General features: G+C 38.1%; 1 protein-coding gene and 1 long non-coding RNA gene across 4 annotated transcripts in view; one reads left to right on the plus strand and one right to left on the minus strand.

The window, feature by feature from the left end:
• Positions 1-18,576, plus strand: part of LOC121951474 (SPRY domain-containing SOCS box protein 4-like) — a 95,056-nt gene extending 76,480 nt beyond the window's left edge. For all 3 annotated transcript variants that reach the window (XM_088085575.1, XM_088085577.1, XM_088085576.1), the window contains exon 3: positions 16,076-18,576. In XM_088085575.1, the coding sequence (XP_087941701.1) occupies positions 16,076-16,203 (128 nt within the window). In that variant the 3' untranslated portion in view covers positions 16,204-18,576. The remainder of the gene's footprint in view (positions 1-16,075) is intronic.
• Positions 3,358-5,071, minus strand: LOC148188068 (uncharacterized). Its single transcript, XR_015778177.1, has 2 exons — positions 4,511-5,071; positions 3,358-3,810 (listed from the first exon to the last, which is right to left on the minus strand). It is a non-coding gene; the product is annotated as an uncharacterized LOC148188068 (long non-coding RNA).
• Positions 18,577-21,139: the final 2,563 nt, after the last annotated feature.

Here is a 21,139-nt window from a genome sequence, read left to right on the forward strand (position 1 = left end):
TCAGCTGAATTGGACGCTCTACTGTTTTATAGAAATCGAAGAGTGTTGTCAACGTCGGTCATTATTTAACCAGTGTTGATTACTGACGAGTAACTTGTAGCAAAATAACAGCTAAAATACAGGGACTAAAGTCTTCGTTTAGGGAGGCAGTATAGTTTGTTACATTACAACAGGGTCGTCTATATACAGTAGAGTTCCAAGAAATGGGGAAGGTTTGCAAAACATCCTGATACTAAAGTAGATCAGAGTTGAGAATCAATAACATTTTATTTATACAAATTACATTATTATTTCTACTTATTGGTCCAATCATCTATCGATTCCATCACTGATTTCCGATAAATTTTCTGAATGGGAAAAAAAGAAGGCCTACAAAGGTTGTGAGCGTCAGTGCAGTTGTCTTAAAACATAGACACACATTCACCCTTTCTGCTCACTTCCCTCCTTGTGCAGCAAGGGTGATATGGATGAGCTGATGGGTGAGTTTAGCTGAATGGAGTAAAAGTTTGTCATAATCTAACATCTATGAAATGAGAGTATTTGCGTAGTATTCATTTACATTTAGGTTTTCTTCATTACAAAAAACAAAACCAAAAACCTATTTATATGCAAAGTTTTCCTGCGTGGCGAGGAAATTTACCCTCAGTTGGTAAGCAGTTGGGCTCATGCTTGGATTGTCAAAGGCATGACATTCCTGTGATTTAAGAGAAGATAGATGTTTCAATGTACTGCTGGTGCTTCCACCCTTACTTAAAAGTATAAATTTATAGAGTGGCAGTGTTATCATCTGCGCTATGACTGCACCTTCCGGCAGCAAAGACGTATGAGTTTGATGTCATTGTTGTGCAATGTGCAACTGTCAGAAAAAAATGCTGGAATTGATAAAAGAAGTTGATAAGCTTGGAGGCAAACAAAATAATGGATCGGACCATTTGCTACCGGTTCTTGATTCTCATCCCTACAGCGGATAAAATGATATTCAGTGCTTTTCAACATGCAGAACTTTACTATAGGCAGTACATTTAGGGGCAATGAGTTAATTCTTCAGTGTAATACTCTTATGAAGAAACTGATCAACACTAATAACTAAATGATGGAGTGATTAATGTTTTAATTACTAAAATGTATACCTTTTAATTGAACACCAAAGACGATTTCTCCTACATGCTTACAGTTTGTGTGTGTGTGTTTGTGTGTGTGTTAGTGTGTGTTTGTGTGTTAATATTATATTATAATATATATTATTATATTGATATTATGATATGAGACTAGATATCATCTTAGATTTTGGACATCAAATATCACACGTATTGTCTTTTCCTTGTTTATAAGGCTACATTACAATCAAATTGTGTAATCTGAACTTAACCATACTGTTCTAGCTGTTAGTTATTATATCAACATTATGAATGATTATTTATAAAAAATATCAGTGTAAATATTTTGTGAAAGCACCAATAATCAGCCCCACAATATCATCGCCATATTGATAATGAGGTCAAAAGTATTATAATATTTGATTTTCTCCACATTGCCAAGCCCTACTTTGGTATGAATTTTGACTATGAATCACATCTGTAACAAAACAAAAAATGTAGTGCAATTAGTTTGAAGAACACAGTAAACAAATGAAGAGATGTAGCAGAAACACACCCATCATCTGACCCATCTTGAAGTCCTGCTTGTCCACAGTAGCCTTGTGCCACGTTTACTTCCACTATCATTATTCACAGGCGTCATAACAGTCTAGCTTTTCTTTTCTTTTTTTTTTTTTTTTTTAAAGCAGTGGGCCTCTCACACTCTACACGTCTCACGGCTCATCCACATGATCTGTGCGTGAATTTACTGGTGTCCCTCTCTCTGTCATTACCAGTGATCTAATGTTTGCTTCATCTGCCGACTAAATCGGAGCTCATGCACCTCACAGATTATAATTTACTCTGAATGTGTGTTAGTGCATGTGCTACAGTATGTGTCATCTCTTTTTTGGGGCAGTCTTCATCCTTAAATTGTAGGATAGAGTGTTTTTGAAGCTCGGCCTGTAGTTTGGACAAAAAGGCAGGACATCTTCGCTTCTGTAGCACCAATTCTTCGACCGCTCTTATTTTAAATCAGTCTCTTGTTGGTTCTTGAACTTTATGGATGTGTAGCACTAAATTGCAGCAGAATTTCTGTCAACCAAGATTTTCTGTGGGTGTAGTATGTGTGATGAAATGCTGTAATTTACCTCTTTGTATCCACCTGCATCATCAGCTTACTTCAGCCAGTGATTTCCGACGTTACTCAGAGTGACTCTGAGCTGTTTCCACACAGCAGGTATAAACTTGTTGCGTTCAGCTGCAGTTTGTTCTTGTAATGTTAGTGGAGGTGAGTGTTGGTGACACATAAGATCCAACTGTATTCTTCATTTAAAGGAAGGTCTTTTACCTCTTCCTGTAAATTAGCTGATGTCTAACTTAAAACCATGGCAGTGGAGTTTTACACTCAAATGAAAAGTGACACCTTTCTGTCTCTTCCCTCCGGCCTCCCTCACTTCTCTCCCTGTTCTGATCTTCAGCAAACACAGATACACACACACACACTCTGACCTGACAGGTAGAGCCAGGAAAGGATCAGCAGGGTTTTTATCGCAGTCAGGATGGTGGTGTGAGGCCCCCTGCTGCGTGTGTGCACGTGCGAGAGCGTATGCCTGTTTGCGTGTTAATGCACGTGTGGTTTCCCCACCTTCATTTACAATAAATCCGCTGAGGCTACAGCAGCACGAGCAAAGTTTCCCAAAGACTCTCCCCTCTATTTCACCTTTAACTTTTCTCTCCTCCCTATGTTTTTTTTTCTCTGCTCTGCTTTGATCTGTATTTTTTTGATGCTTTTTACCTTGTCTGTCTCAATGTCACCAGTTTTGTCTTCACCTCTGTCTTTGTTCTTTTATCTAATCATCCAAAAAATTACATGGCCTTTTCTAATGATGCTGCCCGTCACATTTAGACATGGTGATCTAATGTACAGGATGTATGTATATATAATTATTTATTTCCACATTCTTGAACCATTTTGTTGTTCTGGAATCAATGTGCTTGCTATATAGTCTAGATGTTTCCTTTTTTTTTTTTTTTAAAAAAAGGAAAGTTATTTCTACATTACACTACTGATTTAATGAGCCATTTGCAGTTTCACTGCACCGGCCGTGTGTACTTAGACTTTCATGGTTTAATCATTGAGACAAGCATATGCTACTGGCAGGATCAACCAGGTAGCCCTCTGGTGAGCAATTACTGATATAAAAAGATAATTTCTGCATGTACAGTGTACATATTTCTAGTAATTTCCAGACTTGAATGTATAAAACAGGACACATGATTACAGATCATTGCTATTTATCTTGTGAACTACATTTTTATTCCAGTAATTGATAACGTAGATGATAATCTCTACATGATAATTTAATAGATAGTATATAAATGTGATGTACTGCTTCACTATTTTTAACAGACATTAAACTTGCTTTAATTTTTTGTTTTTTTACTCGCTTGAGTGCAGGGTAACAATCTATAAAACCTAGAAAACATTATCATGTTACAGATTTGGCAAACACGTTAGCAATCATCAGCGGTAAAAATGCTTTAGACTATGTAGAGTACTTGCTCTGGATGAACGGGGACTGAAGCGTGTAGGGAGAGAAGACAGCTCTGCCGGTTTATGTGGGTTCAGTACAAATTTCTCTTCCATTGTTGTTCATCACTTCAACATGTAGGATGTGACAGTTGGTCTTTGTGGTATTTGTCCCAGCCCTCCTACACTGTGATTGGACGGCTGAGAAAAAAGCGAGAAGTGCAGCATCTTACACAAGGTAGAATGTTTTTTAACCTTTGGCCAGAAAAAAATGCTAAATGTGCAATGCTGAGTTCACAACAGAAGCTAAATGTCTTGTTACGCTGCTGGTTTTTGTAGCTTAGTGTAAATATGGGCGCTCACATGGCAAAATAATTAAGAAAATCCGCTGACCAATTTAATTAGTCTAGATACCATGCAGACCCCCCCCCCCACTGAAGCTACTCAAGTGACATTAACTGAATGAAAACTTTATCTCATTAGATAAAACAGATGTTGATAGAAGTTTTGCTTGAATAGAGGTAATAAATCACAATATATGTTAACGCAGTACTTAGCATATCACAGCACTTTTAAAATCCAAATAGTATTATATCGTTACTATCCTGAAAATGTCATATTTTGGGGGCTCTGGTGATTCCCACCCCTATTGGTTAGTTCGGCTTGGAGCAATTCATATTTTCATGCCCTTTTAATGTTTTTGGTTTTTATGCACACAAACAAAATGCCAAATTGGATCAACATCAGCAGGATCTCTGCATATCACACATGCTGATGAGGTATGGTTTGTCATTTTTGAAAAACTGCATTTAAGCAGGAACATAAATTGATAGTGTGTTTGGTAAATTATGACCACAGATTTCCTCTAATATTGACATTTTTATGAATAAGGTCCGCCTACCTGCAGCTTGTTACTGTCAAGGATATGTGAGGGTCAGACAGGCTTGCTGTGCTCTCTCCTTCTCTATTTATCATCCTCTTTGTGTCCATCCTCCTCTCACATCTCGTGACCTCTTCACATCTTTCCCTGCTTCATCTCCTTTGCTCTTTTCTTCTCTTCCTCACCACAGTTGTCCTTCTCTCTGATCCCTTTATTTTTCCACCTCTCCTTCACATCTTTCCTCCTCCTGTTTCTCTTATCACTCTGCCTCTCATCCCAGAGGAGACGGTGAACAGTGGATTTACAGTAATGCGGGATGGTAAAGAGAGAACAGGGCTTTAAAAAGAAACACTGGCATGGCTTGTATTACCACCAACTCCTCTCCAGTAGCCAGCTCTGCCCACAGTGCCCATCTTTCTCTGTGACACTAATGAGGTTGGTAAATGATGACTCATACCAACAGGATCTGCACAAACAATTTAAGCACCAAAGTTAGCTTTAGCCAAAAAATCTCAAGATGGAGTTTGCTTGGGGAGGACATAAGAAAAAAAAATGATTTTCACACCCTCCTCTCCTAAAGCTGTGTAGGACGGACTTAGTGCAACTATGTTTGTAACCATTAGTCCTCCCACCCTGCGGCTGCATCCTTTTTTAGTACAAAAGGGTTTTCTAACAAATCCTCCACGGACTGTAGCAACATTACTGCATTAGTTCTGCACAACACGCCGCTTCAGTGTGTGTTTAAGTGTGATTGTGCTAAAAACTGGCGGTGTTACACAATGTGCTGGGAAGGAGGATACAGGACACCACCGGAGGTACATTAGTTACGGATAACGGCAACTTCCCTTGTTGGCTTTGAAGGACGCTGGTGTTTGGAGTTCAGCGTCTCGTGTGTTTGAAGTGGAGGACAGTGTGCTCCACACCTCCTGCTAATCCTCTCCTTTGTTGTGTTGTTTTATTTGCGGTTTAAATGTGGTGATTTTGTTCCATTGCTCTCTTTGTTGTGACACGAGGAATGACTCACTTTCCCAATATGGCTGTTCATGTTCAGAATTGACTTTGTCATTTGAATCATTATTGAGCTGTTTGTACTGCACTGATGTCCTCTCTCAGTAGATCTCTAATACAGGCCTCATATTCATTACACTGCATTGTGTTGTTTTGCATACAGTATTTGAGTCCTAGTGTAGGGTGATTGTACGTTAAGAGCCATTGACTGAAGTTGACCAGCCTGCAGAGCAGTAGAGCTGTGAAAGATTAAAAACTTATATTCTTCCTCTTACCTGTAGTGATATTTATCAGTCTAGATTGTTTTGGTGCGAGTTTCTCTGCCATAAAGATGTCTGCCTTCTCTCCAATATAACAAAACTAGATGGCACCAGGATTGTGGTGCTCAAAGCACCAAAAAAACAAAACGCAAAACACATTTGAAAAACTCAACAGCAATGACTGTTTCCAATAATCATGACACAATTACTCAAGATAATCCACAGATCTCGATTAATGTAACTATTTTCTCCCGACCAAACTCTTTAGATGGAAACATGCATTTACTGTTAGCTCACCTAGCACCACTGAGCTAGTTTATGTGCGCTGTCACGAGCATGAGCCTCTTGTCCATGAGTAGATGCACACTTGCTTCTGCGCATTGATGCCATAAGCAGGTGTAGTTTTCGTTTAGGAAATAAAATAGGTCCTTCATGGAACTGCTCACGACAAGGTCCGTGGATTATCTTGAGTATAACTGGGACATTAACTCTGGAAAGAGACATTGCTGTTAATTTTTTAATGTCTCTTTGAACACGAGAGAAGGTAAACATCTCTACGGCTGATATGTCCAACTCTCAACTCAAAACAGTATAGAATGATAAATAGCACTACAGGTATGTATTTTTGATTTGAGTGTGAACTGTCCCTTCAAAGCTAAGAAACATAAATACAGTTTAATTAGTCTCTCTCCTCACTTTTCCAGCTGATGTAATAAGTGAGCACACAGCCTCTGCAGGAGATTTAGCTAAAAGTCCTCATTCCTAAGACAATATGACAATTAAAGGTGTATTCTTATCAGGGGATTGTTGAAGTGACTACCTAATTAGCTAACTTATGTCTTTTTTTGTGAAATGTTTTTGTAGTCAAGTGGAGCGTGGGCCTCCAGGGACTGCCAGAGATGTGTTTCCAACTGAGGATGATAAAAGTCAAACATGTTAAAATGTCTACTTCAGCTCATCTGCTGCCACTATTAGAAAAGCATAAAACATCTGTAACATTGTCTAGTATGGAAACTGTTAGCTGCAGCATGTGCTGTTTTTACCGTCTTTGCTCTTGTAAGACAGCATATGTTACAGTAGCAGTAACAATAGTGGTGGTAGTGTGCATAGAGATCAGAGCTGCTCTCATGTTTGCACACAAAATATGAAAGATCTAACATCTGCCATGCAGCTGGAGATATTTGGTTTTATTAGCCTGTCATGATGTAAGCCGTCAGAGTATTTCTCTGCTGTAAGATGGAGAGATCAACACAAATTCATGTGACTATGACTGGATTCATTTAACGATTTTGGATGTAGCTGGAACCACAGACACTTTTCTGTTTGTAACAAAAAGTTGAATAGTCCTACATGTGACTGTTTGGTCTGTTTGCCCTTGACCGAGCTCAAAGCGTCTGTACATGCATAACAGGGGATTTTGGTGTGCTTTTTTTGTTTGTTTATTTCACACCATTTGACTTTTTTGATTTGAAGATGTGCGCATGTCGGTGTGATTTCCTGTACTCGTGACCTTGCATATGTGTGTGCTCTTTGTGTTTTTCTATCTGTCAACATGTTTGCAAGACAGGTTTGTAGATTTCCTTTGTGTAAATGTTTGTTCTTTTATGCGTTTCACGTTCCCCGGAAAACATCCTGCAGTGGGTCGATTGTATAGCGTTAGATTAGCGAGGAGAAAGCTTGGGATTGCTGTGAGACATACAGTAGGTCACATTATTGAGGTGTTGGTAACCTGTAACTGATTACTCTGTATTTATGTACACAGCAATGGGTTATATTATTAGTCCACATTTTACTTCTGTTGTGTGAAAGCCTTGTAATTACAGTTTTGTGCGTTTTCATATTATATTGACTTTAATTAAAGGATTAAAGGATTACATGCTCCTCTAAATTCTAAAAACCTCCCGGGCTTAGAGGCACTTCCGAATTGGATAATGATAAAAAATTGCATTGTCATCAAGCGACACGCACACCTGTTTTCCGTCTCTTGTTGACATTTTGAAGATAATACAGCTTCCACCCGACGGAGATGATTTCTAATGTCAGAGGAGATCAGACACTCTGACCTAGAGAGTACAAAGACAAAAAAGATAAAAAGATGAGGGTGAAAGAACGGCAGGATAGAAAGGCTAGAAAGAGGAAGAGAAGAAAGCAGGCAGCTGCTGATGAGGTGATGTTGTAACAGGAAAGAGGAGAGAGGTGTATCATTACAAATGAGATGGAGCTGTGGCAGAAGGAAGGAGAGAGACTTGAGAGAAAGAGGAGAGGATCATGTTTTCCTGAGCCATCTAGTCTAGATGCAACGTGTGTGTTTGTCTTTACACAACTCAGGAATTTCTTCAAAATAAAGTAAAATTAATTTGTGAAGAGGTCAGTACATTAATCCTCAGTGTTAGTCTTAACTTTGTACTTATTTGCTCATGTAATTACCAAATGAAGAAATTTAAGTTCTAGTTATTTTTCTGTAGTTACAGTGGCTCCTATGTTTGTATGCTTCAAGTGTCTGACAGTCGTTCCATAAATTGATTGGTGCAATAACTCCATGAATGTGTGCTACAGGGCTGGGATGATATGCTTATCCTACAATTAGATGCCACCATAATTCTTGTGTGCTGATTTGATATTTAGATTTAAGACTTAGGATTTATTGCAATTTTTCTTTACTTTTTTAATACCAGACAACAGCAAAAAGTTATTTTATTCACTTAGAGACTGTGTAAGATATTTCCCAAAACAATGGAGACATCCTGTCAGCCAGTCTTCCTGACTTTTATTTCAGCAACATCACTTGCTGCATAGAAAGGTGGTAAATAAACTAATTGCTGCTTTTATGGTATTATTTTTAACTATTTTTTTAGGTGAAACATTTTGTGACTTTGCTTTGTGAAAGGCGCAATAACTAAAATGTACGTTTAAATTGGAATTTAAACATAAATTTTTTACATAGATTTATTTTCAAATATATGTCCAAAAACATATTTATCCTCTGTTGAAAAATGGACAATAGCTGCACTTTCATCACAGTTTCTGTTACCTGATACTAAAAGAAAGGAGCATATCAGTTTTGAGCTTTGAGAGTTTGCTCTCTTCCACTGACTTCTCCCCAGTTTTTCCTCTAAAATCACACGTCATCTGTCAGGCTTTATTTAGCTCCCGGCCCTCCCCTCAGGTCAACTTTTACATCCATCATAAAAGTGATGCTGCTGTTGCCATTTTCACCCACTCTACCATTATCATTGTCTACAGACAATAAATCCTGCTCTGTACCGCTGTGCACCGCATCTCATTACAGGCGTCATGTCACACTGCGTGGCCTTATTACTTCTTGTTCCCGTCGCAGCAGACCTGAGGTCACAATTCATATCCATATAAAGTTTTTCATCAAGGAAGAAGTTCTTCACTAGCTGGGATTACTTCACACACCCAGTCGTCCTCATCAGAAAAACCTATTACAATATTCATAGAGGTCTGCCATCTTCATATAAATAAATCAACCACAGGAGATTGTCGATAAAACAATTAGTTGTTGAAAGGATGCTGGTTTGATTCCCAGTGCTGCCAAAATATGCCTGAGCAATGCTCAGAAACAAATTGGTCAAACAAATGAATCTAGCACTTTACATGATAGATTAATGAAGGGTAACGCTCTAAAAAAAGATGTTATCTGACCTGAGAAAGCTGTTGTTTTAATAGAAATGTCAGGAACAAAATAACTCTCTGTATCTCAGTGGTGAACTGCAGGTGCAGACATTCACCTGTGATGATATTCAATCCTGCAGCATTTTATAGCATATTTCCTCTTAATGCACTGAATGTGTAATGATCCAGGGGTTAATGACCTGCTGCTGATCATCCTCATTAGCATCTCTCACTGCTTCTATAAGATGCTGATAGTGCTTTAATGACAAAATATATTCTGAATGGTATATTTTCCATCACGTTATTATCCTGAATATTGCAATAGAAGTTATTAAGCCCAGTTAATTTCTTGTATAATATAATATAAAGCCATTATACATATCTGAGGGCAGCGGATATCTAACGTATAGGCTTGTAAAACACAGGTACCGAAAAACTTTAGAGCTACAATAATATTATGAGCGGATACCTGAATTTTACTTCTTCTAGACGCCACACCTTTGATGCATTATATATGAGTGCATACCTACATAACACGCCGTAACACCTGTTTAAGACAAATAAAAGATGCTGTACAATTTTCTAATGCATTCTGAGGACTTCTTATTCAAAATATGAAAACAATAATTTGGTCCGTGTAAACAAGTATTCACAATTCATCTGTCAGGTTCAAGTTTCAAGGTTAACGCTGCTATAATATATATTTTTACATTAGCAATGGAGACAAAACTATGGAGCCCCTATGGGGACACACAGGGGGAAACAAAATAGTTGGATTAAAAAAAAAATAAAAATAAATACTTTGTATTTCCCCCGAGAAACATAAGCATTCTCTTGCAAAACTTGGGTGTTCTGTCACAAAACTTCTCACATAACTTCAATGTCCCTCCCAAAACTTTAGCCTTCTCTCACATAACTTGTGCTCTCTCACAAAACTGAAATGCTCTCACGCAAAATTGTAGCTTTCTTTTTGAAAAGAATTAGCGTTCTCTCCCAAAACTTTAGCTCTGCCTTGCAAAACCTTAGTGTTCACTCACAAAACTCGCACTCACCTCCAAAACTTTAGCGTTCCCTTGCATAACTTACAAGAAATATTTTGAATCTTCATGTGCACCGTTTGCAGCGGGGCAATGTGCAAAGGGTCGGGTGAAGGTGGATATAGCCTGGTCGTGGTGGTCATGAAGGACTCTCTCAGCCTGACATATCACATATCTACAACGAGGTTGGAAAATGAATGCGAGTAATACAACTGTTTACAGTTGTATCACTGTACACAACCTGCTATGTGGCTGTTGTTATAGGATATCATAAGTTTATGATAAAATGCTTATACAACCTGTTATAATGTATATGTATTATAATGTATGTATAATGTATTATAATACATTCGGCTACCATTATAACTCATTAATAGGGTATTACTGCATTATAGAAATGAGCTTTATAGAAAGTACTCATCTGGCAGAAAAAGCAGTGCTGTTGCACTGAATTTCACATTGAGGTGGAAATGGCTCCGGAGATTTAAAGGTGTCTCTTGTTCTTCCTGTTTCTTCATTAACAGGAACTAATTAAGTACCTATTTTGGCTTCAGAGACTGTGTGGTAAAACTGTTAAATTTTGGCTTTTACTTAACTTATTTCAGGTTTTTGAAGTGTGTTTCTCAGAGGAACAGAAAGAGAGAGCTGACAGTATCTCCTTCCTCTCAGCAGCCACAGTGTTGTCTGCTGAAACTAAAAAGCCTGTGAACGTGTACAAATTAATTGGATCTGGCCCTCGATAGGTATATGCACACATCATGCACACACAGAGCTTACTCAGTAAGATTCAAAAATTGTTTTAGCCACAATAATCTCAAATCAACACTCTGAGATGCTTCTCAGTCGACCCTTTTGCTCAAACACCTGTTTTTCTCTGGTAGTTGGCAGAACAGATGAGCACTGTTCTGCAGAGTGGCTTAATGAGCCAAATGTGTGTGTGTTTGTGTGCCTGTAATAACATCAGACTTTTTTTGTGTATTTTCACACAGCTTTGATAATCTTATGTAAGTTATGTATCGTTTTGTTTTCAGTCTTTCAACACCATTTTTTAAAATTTGGCTGACCTTTGACTTTTGTGCAACTGAAGTTCTGATTGTGCATAAAATTAAGATTTCAAGCAAATATTTTTGGCTGCAGCAGATTTTGTTTAGTATTTCACTCTCCTATCAAAAAGAGGGCATTAGCCAATCGAAAGCAGGTGTGTGTAAACACTTTGTCTGTCAGGTTATCAGCCAGGGTGGCGGTAAAGCCAGCTTAGCATCGCCATATTTATATCTGTGGACTCTATATTTAGAGCTGTTAATGAGAGTCTGCTCTGGTGTCACCAGCTTTCACACCCTGACTACATGTAAGTGCAGTAATTATCTAAACCATTATGAGCTGCTCTTTGTTAGTCCTTTTCTGTATATTGATATACATTAGAGCTTAAACGTTTAATCCATTAATCAGTCACTCTCTGGAATATTAACAATTATAACACCTGATTAATTGTGGAAGTAATTAATCAAGTAAGTGGATTAAAGCGAAGGTGTAAACTGCAGTACAACAGTACAGCAAATTATGCAATGTTTTCCTTATGTTTGTGCATACATTACAGCTGATCATTGGAGCACCTTTACCAGTATGATGTGCTATCATGTTTTGCTATGTTTTCAGTTGTATATCTTTTTTTTTGTAATATATTAAATTCCAGACATTGGCTAGTTTAAACTTTTCAGTTATTAATCTGTTTTTCTATTATTTTCTCAATATAATGTCATTTGAATAATTGAATTTGAGTATACCACCTTTAATATCTATAAACATATATCTGTATATGAATGTAAAATCTGTAGGTAACGGGACAAGATTTGGTACTGGAAGCACTGTGGTTTACATTTGTAGTCCGAGTAGTGTTGACCATGTTTGGTGCATCATGTTTGTGCGGGCTTTGGGTGCATGCAAGGAAAACAGTCTGTTTAGAGAGCAAAGGAAGCACAATTCATTGGCCAAAGTGCAATCACAGAGCCTACAGAGTATCCCATGAATGAGTCCTAAAACCCAAAAATATGATAGCATTCCAGGTCCTCATCAACTTTGAAATTTTTAAGCGTCTTAAAAAAGGTGGTTGCTAACAAGTGGCTCATTGAGGCTACAGAACGTCAGAGCCAAACTAAGCATAACAAGGCCTCACACTAACAAAAACGTTTGTTTACCACAGGTTATTTTCTCCAATAATCCAATATCCAGTGGAAAAATCCCACAGACTTTTTGAGGGAAGTACGACGATGCCAGATTCCGCGTCTGCCTACAGAAAAACATCAGATATGGGCGCTCCAATCACAACAGAAATGGAAAGAGAGTAGAACGAACATTGAAATGTTTGCCACGGTTATTTGACTAGCTGAAAAGAAAATGGCCACTGTTGGTAGTTGTTACGTTCACTACTTTGAGAGCTTTGTCTTAGCCTATCATACACACTAAGCCGCCATTTTCCTTTTCTCTGCCTCTTGTTAATGGTCATCATGTAGGCAGGGACTATAATCAACGGAAATAATGCACATGGCACAGGCATTTATACGAAGATAAGTTTATAGCAGCATGAGTGTGTCATGAGTGTCTCAACTTGCAAATTGGACTGTAAACAATGACAGGTGCATGGAATAGGAGGCCTTGGCAAAATGTCAACCTCCAAAATATTGGCCAGTACTCTCAGAGGTTTATCAATGTCAGACTGATAGCCAGTGGGTAACAAGAGTCCATCATCTTAAATTCTTCAAAACTATAATGGCATTTGCAATATTTACTGGAATTCAATAGACTACATGAATAATGAATTTATCAAAATATAATCAGAAGATTAATTTATAAAGAAAGTAATTGTTAGACCAACCCTAACATATGTACATGGTCCTTTCAGCTAACTATTGACTTGTGAATCACCACTCTGCAGCTCACTGGATCTGGATTTTTTGCCACATAGCCGCCATGCAGCAGCATTCATCTGCTGTATATGCAGTTAGTGTGAAGATAGCTCTCATAATGGCAGCATAATTGAGAGTCAAACAGAGGCCAAACGAAAAATCAACACTGCCGTCATCGTGTCATTGTGACTGTGCAGGTTTCTCAGAGCGTGGATGAGCATTAATGTGACAGTCATAATGCAAGGACACACTTATGTGGAGCTAAAGTGGATGTATAAGTTGTGTGTGTGTAGAGGTTGGGTTGTCCTTTATCCTGTTGGTTTAACCTTGAATACACACACACATACACACACGGCGGTGCAGCTAGAAAAGCAGGTGGTGGAGGACATCCAGAGTTACAACGGCTGAGGGAAGTGTGTTTTTTTCCTAAACAAGAACAGCAGGGAGAGCTGGACTGAGACTAGCTGTGCTCTAATGTCACTCAGGATACTCGCAAAGCAATTCACACCTCCAAAATAAGATACGCACCACTAATTACAGCCTGCTACAAGATAGAGACATTATCTCAGAGGGTATCTCCGCTGATGGGAGTCCTTTTACGGCAATTTCACAGTCTGGTTCGACTTTACATTCGTCTTTTTCATCCCCTTTTTTTACTTTCTACGGTTTCTCTCTCCCACCGGTTCCATCTGAATGACTTCTGTTGCTGTTCTGCCCCATTTCCCTGCATTCTCTTCCAGTTGGCATACTGGTGATAGGGTGCCATTGTGTTGGAGGGGTCACTAGTTTCGGAGGCTTTTGCATGTTTAGTAAGCCATGTGTGCATACAGCATGTGCCTGGCAGAGAGGGTTTCCTCAGGTGGAAGTGTTTAAAGGGGGCTGTTAGATCATGGAGTTCATTTTAGTAGCATGTCCCTCTCCTCCCACTCTGCTGTGTAATTAGGCCAATCAGACATGGTCATTACTATTAATTGAAAGTGATGATACTGTAAGATCCATAAGAAAGCTATGAGGCTGCGTTGTTAATGCTCAGTGAAGGGAGAAGGACAAAGGAGATAATTGGCATTAAATTAGAAAATTGATGTTTGCAGTTTGGGTTTGTTTATCATTTGTTTACTGACTTTGATGAAAGAAAACTGAATGTGAGACTTTCCTCCTGAACACAAACAAATTCACAACATCCAGACGATCATCAAAATCTAATCAGCCAATCCTTTTTCAGCCATATCCTCCTATCTTCTCTACCTCTGATAGTTGCTTTGCTGCAGATGGCCACATCTTATTATATACAGATACAGTATGCTTCAGTGGGACATTTTGGAGTTGATAAATGAATTTGTCAGTGCTCTCTGGTGGATACATTATGGTGACATTGTTTCCTAGTTACAACATTTCTGAATTTCTTGTTACCTATTCAACATATTGCGATACAAATGTATCAAGTTAGGATTCGAAAGCACTGAACTACAACACACTCTTGCAGTTTTAGAGTGGTGTTACAGAGTGGTGTGTCTTTTCTCACAGACACCGGATTAACAAGACAAACAGCAGCCAGAACTTCAATTGGTTATATAATTAGGCTAATGTTAATAAAATTAATTTGTCATTAATTTTACATGTTAATAACATTAATTTGACAGGAAAAGCAACAATGCCAATTCCTAAATGTGTTCTACATTGCTAATTTCTTAAAAAACTGAGCAAGGAAAGAAAGTGTTCAGAAGAGGCTTCTGGGTGTTTGTTTATTGTAAAAGAGAAATAATTATAGTATCATATGGCATAAAATTTGAAAAAAAAAAAGAAAAAGAAAAGTCATAGCATAGTACGTCAAAGAAGTCCTAGTATAGTATGTGATGAAAAAAGTCATATCTATGGATGGTCAAAGGGGATGGACAACCCTATAACATAATGCCTCCTGCCTCCACTATTGCCGGTAAGAAGGCATTAACCCCCAAAAAGTAGCTAAAACATCCTGCATAGTATACCTTTAACCTGCAACCTGAATGGAGCAAACGGTGGAAGTAAATTTTGGTTGTTTTGTTTATGAGTTTTATACATCAGAATCACCACAAGTTGTTACAGGTGGATATGCTTATTTAGGTCTAATGAGGAATTCATATGACTATGAAGGACTATTTGACAACATCAAGATCAGACAGGTTTCTTTTAAAGCTCCGTCCCTCCACCTCCTCTCGTCTGTGGTCTGTGTGTCCTGCAGCTCAGACCGCAGCCTCCTGTATCTGTTACCATCTTAACCCTGATGTAATGATGAAGGTCAAAGACAGAGCTGACATGCAGCTCTATATAGAGCAGAGTCACACTAATACGGATATTTACACTAGTTTTACAAATCCATATATTATTTTTAAGATGATGCCTCAACTTTATAACAATTCGCCATTTTTAGCAGGACATCAGTGTGACCGATGGTGTTTAAAAGTAATATAATAATATACAATCAGGTGTCATGTTGTGTGTGTATGAGGTGGAGTTTTACATTTTTAAAAGTGTGCATCATCACTCTCTCCACCGCTTTACCTCTGCCTCTCATTAATCCATGCATAAGAAATATTAAGATGTGTTATGCTTGTATTAAAGCATGAGGTGCAGGTATAAACATAAACAAACCTAATGTAATACGTCAAAACAGTCACACCTCGCACAAGACGTGTTCCCTCACATTCTCTGGTTATTCTCTGCTAACTGATTTTTAAATAATTCCCTCTTTTTCTCTCGCTTCAGCTGAGCCTCTCCCTCTGATGGACCTGTGTCGGCGTGCGGCCCGCCTGGCGTTGGGTCGTGAGCGGCTTCAGGAGATCGAGAGCCTCCCTCTGCCCCAGTCCCTGAAAAATTACCTCCAATACCAGTGACTGACACCAGCAGAGCCAACTGGGAGTACAAGGACACACACACCACACCACCAGAAAGTCTCAAGCTGGATGGTTATAAGAAATTAATTAAAGGATGCAAAGAGTGGGATGATGGATGGGAGCATGTCCACACTGAGAGTGCCATGGCTCTACAAAAGAAAGAAGATAAAGATGGTGGATGAACTGACCGAGTAGGTCCAGGATTTTCAAACAAAGACAGCACCAGCTTCTTTTGGATTTCGAGCTGCTTTTCCATTTGTTTTTGACTTGAAATAAATTATTGATGATGGCATCCCATCAGTGGATGATGCTCATCCAGACAAAAAAAATCCAGTGTGGTAAAAAGGTGACAGTGTTCAGGTGAATACCGCCACCTAGTGATGAGAATTAAAACTGCGCCGAGAAAGCACACCAATCCTTCCCTGGAGGCCTTTCTGACACACAGTCAGAGACCATATCGTTGCTTTTGGATACCATAGTACATATTCATGGTCTCTAGTGGCATAGGTGACAGGCTGCCGAGCCCACACGTCCAAGAGGATTTTAGCACTAGTGTTGTTTTTATCTGACTGACTCGGGGCCCGACCAAAAGCTCACATTGCATACAGAGTATACCGAACACATGGCTGTTAGGTGTATGCAAAGGTTAGCGAAAAGAAATAAGCACGCAGAACATATCTCCTGGCTTCATGCAGACATCTGATCACAGCAAAGCCCTTTTCAGACATGAAATAAGTAACATCTCTCAGTTAAAGTGATGGCTTACAGATCTATTTACGCTGGCCTCATGTAGTGTACACAACATGTCTAGTGAACACAATTAAAAAAATGTATTTTGCTCTTCAGGTCTTCAGTAATGCCATTGATCATTATGTTCCGGATATTAATTATTTAATCCACACGATTAGCCTAAATGTAAATTAATTAGAGTTTGGTTATTGTAAATATTTGTGATAAAAGTAATTTTTTATCCCTATTCGCACAGCTCCAACATCATCAATTGACCTCTGTGTTGGGGGAAATATTGTAGGTAATTTACAGTGAAAATTTTATTTGACAAATTCTAGACATGGTTTTTAACTTCTAATAGAAAATGTGCTTTGTAGGACCCCATCAATCATAGTGAAATACTAAATGAGAAAATACTTTTTAAGGGCCTTTAATAAGGGAACGAGACATTCTTTTATCATTTTATGTGCAGAATTTGTGCTGCTCTGGCCTTTAAGATAATGCAATGATATCAAATTAAACTTAAGTGTTGTGGGAAGAGGAAATACTACTTACAATGTCTGACTTATTAGAAATGTCATCCAACAGTCATCCAAGTTTCTTGTCTGAAAAGGGCTTTATCACCTACACAAACAGGACAAAGCTGCTTGCTGTTTACAGTGTTAAGCTGCACTGAGATCACTCCTCACAGGACAACTAAATCATGTATTATGATGTCAATCACAACCAAAGTATTTCAGACCGAGTAAGCCATGGAGTGTGTAAATGTTTCTGTAGGTCGCGGCCAGTCGAAGCGTAACTTGTGCTAACATGCTGTTGGCAGAAAGGAGAGGCTCACCTGCTGTTGTAGCACCCTGCTGTAGCTTACTGGTACCAGACATTACTGTCTGCTGTCCGCACAACTGTCTTAATGACCACAAACAAACAAAGCAAACAGGAGCAGAGCAGATCTAGTCTCTGGATCTCTAATAAAGGCCAGAGCAGGATGTTGGAACATAACTGCTACTGCAGCGGCAGGGCAGATGTGTTTTTTTGGCACAGAATAGGATGCAGATGATCATATATCACACACACACACACACACACACACACACACACACACACACACACACACACACACACACACACACACACACACACACACACACACACACACACACACACACACACACACACACAGTAGACCAATCATGTTTTCTTTCCTTAAAAAGGCTTGAGTCACTTTTTTTTTAACAACTGAGTTTGTATTCTACATTATTATTATTAATATTATTGTGAGTGTGGAATCAGATGATGGCAGGATGATGATAATTATTATTATTTATCACAAGCTAGGTCTGTGTTTTTTTTAAACTGATGATTGATGGTTACATTCAGGTAAATTTAATACAAAGATGCAGATGATGAAGGGAGAGAGAAATCAAAAGTTATTTCTTTAATGCTGCTTTTATTGTTATTATTATTATTATTATTATTATTATTATTATTATTACTAGTGATGGTGGTGGTCTCACCTCCTGTTTTCATCAGTTAGGACGAGGAGAGAAGGACTATTCAGAAAAGTAGATGAATGTATGGACAGATGGTGCAGTTGAGATGTCAGCAGATATGAAATGTGAATAAAAGCCAAGTTAATTTAAAAGATTTCTGAAAGGTTACTTGTGTTTCCTTTCCAACACTTTTTCTTGGCCCACGACTCCTTTTGTGTCCAAAAACCACATGGCTGATTTTAAGGAATGCTTACTAAAATATTAAGTCATCCAAAATACATCTGACACTAACGCTAAACAACCAGACCTAGAGTTAAATGCAAAAGAACTCGATGGTTCAGCTGGGGCAAACACATTTTCAGCTTCTTTAATATTGTGCCAGGTAATGTTTTATCTACCGATAGAGGCCTCAGTAAGGAAAATTGGACTATGAAGTATTTGGCTGTAAGTTCACCCTACTGTCAAGTGTGCCATTTCCACTTAAGAAAGTAAACAGCTAATGCATTGCTCATCAGCCCCTGTAGCTACAAATACAACTCAAAGTCTAAAACAAGGCAAGGGAGATATTGACGCGCAATAAATTTGAAAAACTAGAATTACTACCACAGGGTTGTATGCCTCCACGCACCAGTCAAGTTATACTTAAAGTTTACATTCATATGTATTACACAAACAACTTCCCCTTGAAGGGCAGATCTATACAATCAGTACATTTGCGAGGTGGGGACCCGAAGTTGGCCATGGCTTTGGCTATTACTGGTGAAAAAAAAAGTTGATGCTATTTCGGAAGACATGCAATTGTATGACTTTTTACATTATTTTGGACGAAATGCTAAAGTATGGTGCATTGGCCATTTTTGCAATATTCTATGCTATGGCGTGTCTCAGCACGTTTATGCTGTTTTGAGGTGTTTTTGGGACATGTCATGTTTTGACATTTTTGCCTTGCTATAGTTTGCCTTTTTTCGTCATTTTTTCAACATGCATTATCAAGGTGTTTTTATCTGTTTTTGCAATATTCTATGCTATGGCGTGTCTTGGGACACTATTTGAAGCTGTTTTGAAGTGTTTTCACCTGTTTTTTTGCACGTTATATATTACGCCGTAATATAATCTTGCCTTTTTCGTCTTTTGTTCAACATGCATTATTTTGCTGTTTTTGTCCGTTTTTGCAATATTCTATGCTATGGCGTCTCAGCACGTTTATGCTGTTTTGAGGTGTTTTCAGCTGTGTTTGTGACATTTCATATTTTGACATTTTTGCCTTACAATAGAGTTGCCTCTTTTGTCATTTTTTCAACATGTATTATTTTATTTTTCTGTCCATTTTTGCAATATTCTATGCTATGGCGTGCCTTGGCATGCTATTTTATGCTGTTTAGAAGTGTTTTCAACTGTTTTTGGGACATGTCATGTTTTGACATTGTTGCCTTACAATAGAGTTGCCTTATTCATCATTTTTTCAACATGCATTATTTTATTGTTTTTGTCAGTTTTTGCAACATTCTATGCTATGGCGTATCTCAGCACACCTTTTTACGCTGTCTTGAGGTGTTTTCAGCTGTATTTTGGACATGTCATATTTTGAAATTTTTGCCTTTACCTTGCCTTTTTTTTGTCATTTTTTCAACATGCATTGTTTTGCTGTTTTTGTCCGTTTTTGCAATATTCTATGCTATGACGTGTTTTGGCATGCTATTTTATGCTGTTTTGAGGTGTTTTCAGCTGTTTTCGGGACATGCAATTTTTGACATTTTTGCCTTACTATTAGCCTTGCCTTTTTTTGTCATTTTTTCAACATGCATTATTTTGCTTTTTTTTGTCCGTTTTTGCAATATTCTATGCCATAGCGTGTTTTGGCATGCAATTTCATGCTGTTTTGAGGTGTTTTCAGCTGTTTTTGGGACATGCCATTTTTTGACATTTTTGCCTTACTATAGCCTTGCCTTTTTTTTGTCATTTTTTCAACATGCATTATTTTGCTGTTTTTGTCCGTTTTTGCAATATTCTATGCTATGGCGTGTTTTGGCATGCTATTTTATGCTGTTTTGAGGTGTTTTCAGCTGTTTTCGGGACATGCAATTTTTGACATTTTTGCCTTACTATTAGCCTTACCTTTTTTCGTCATTTTTTCAACATGCATTATTTTGCTGTTTTACTCCGTTTTTGCAATGTTCTAGCATCGACTGTTGCAAAAACGGACAACACAAATAAAACACATGAATATTGAAAAAAAAAAAAAAAAGGCAAAATGTCAAAAATGGCATGAAAACAGCTGAAAAACCTCAAAAACAGCAAAAATATGTAGCATGAATATTGCAAAAGCAGATAAAAAGCAAAAATGCATGTTGAAAATGACAAAAAAAGGCAAGGCTATAGTAAGGCAAAAATGTCAAAAAATGGCATGTCCCGAAAACAGCTGAAAACACCTCAAAACAGCAGAAAATAGCATGCCAAAACACGCTGTAGCATAGAATATTGCAAAAGCAGTAAAAAGCAAAAAATGCATGTTGAAAAATGACAAAAAAAAAGCAAGGCTATAGTAAGGCAAAAATGTCAAAAAATGGCATGTCGAAAACAGCTGAAAACACCTCAAAACAGCAGAAAATAGCATGCCAAAACACGCTGTAGCATAGAATATTGCAAAAACGGAGTAAAAAAGCAAAAAAATGCATGTTGAAAAAATGACAAAAAAAAAGCAAGGCTATAGTAAGGCA

This window comes from Plectropomus leopardus, chromosome 12 (assembly GCF_026936395.1).
Source record: "Plectropomus leopardus strain MGB_pleo_1.0 chromosome 12, ASM2693639v1, whole genome shotgun sequence".
Taxonomy (NCBI): Eukaryota; Metazoa; Chordata; class Actinopteri; order Perciformes; family Serranidae; genus Plectropomus; species Plectropomus leopardus.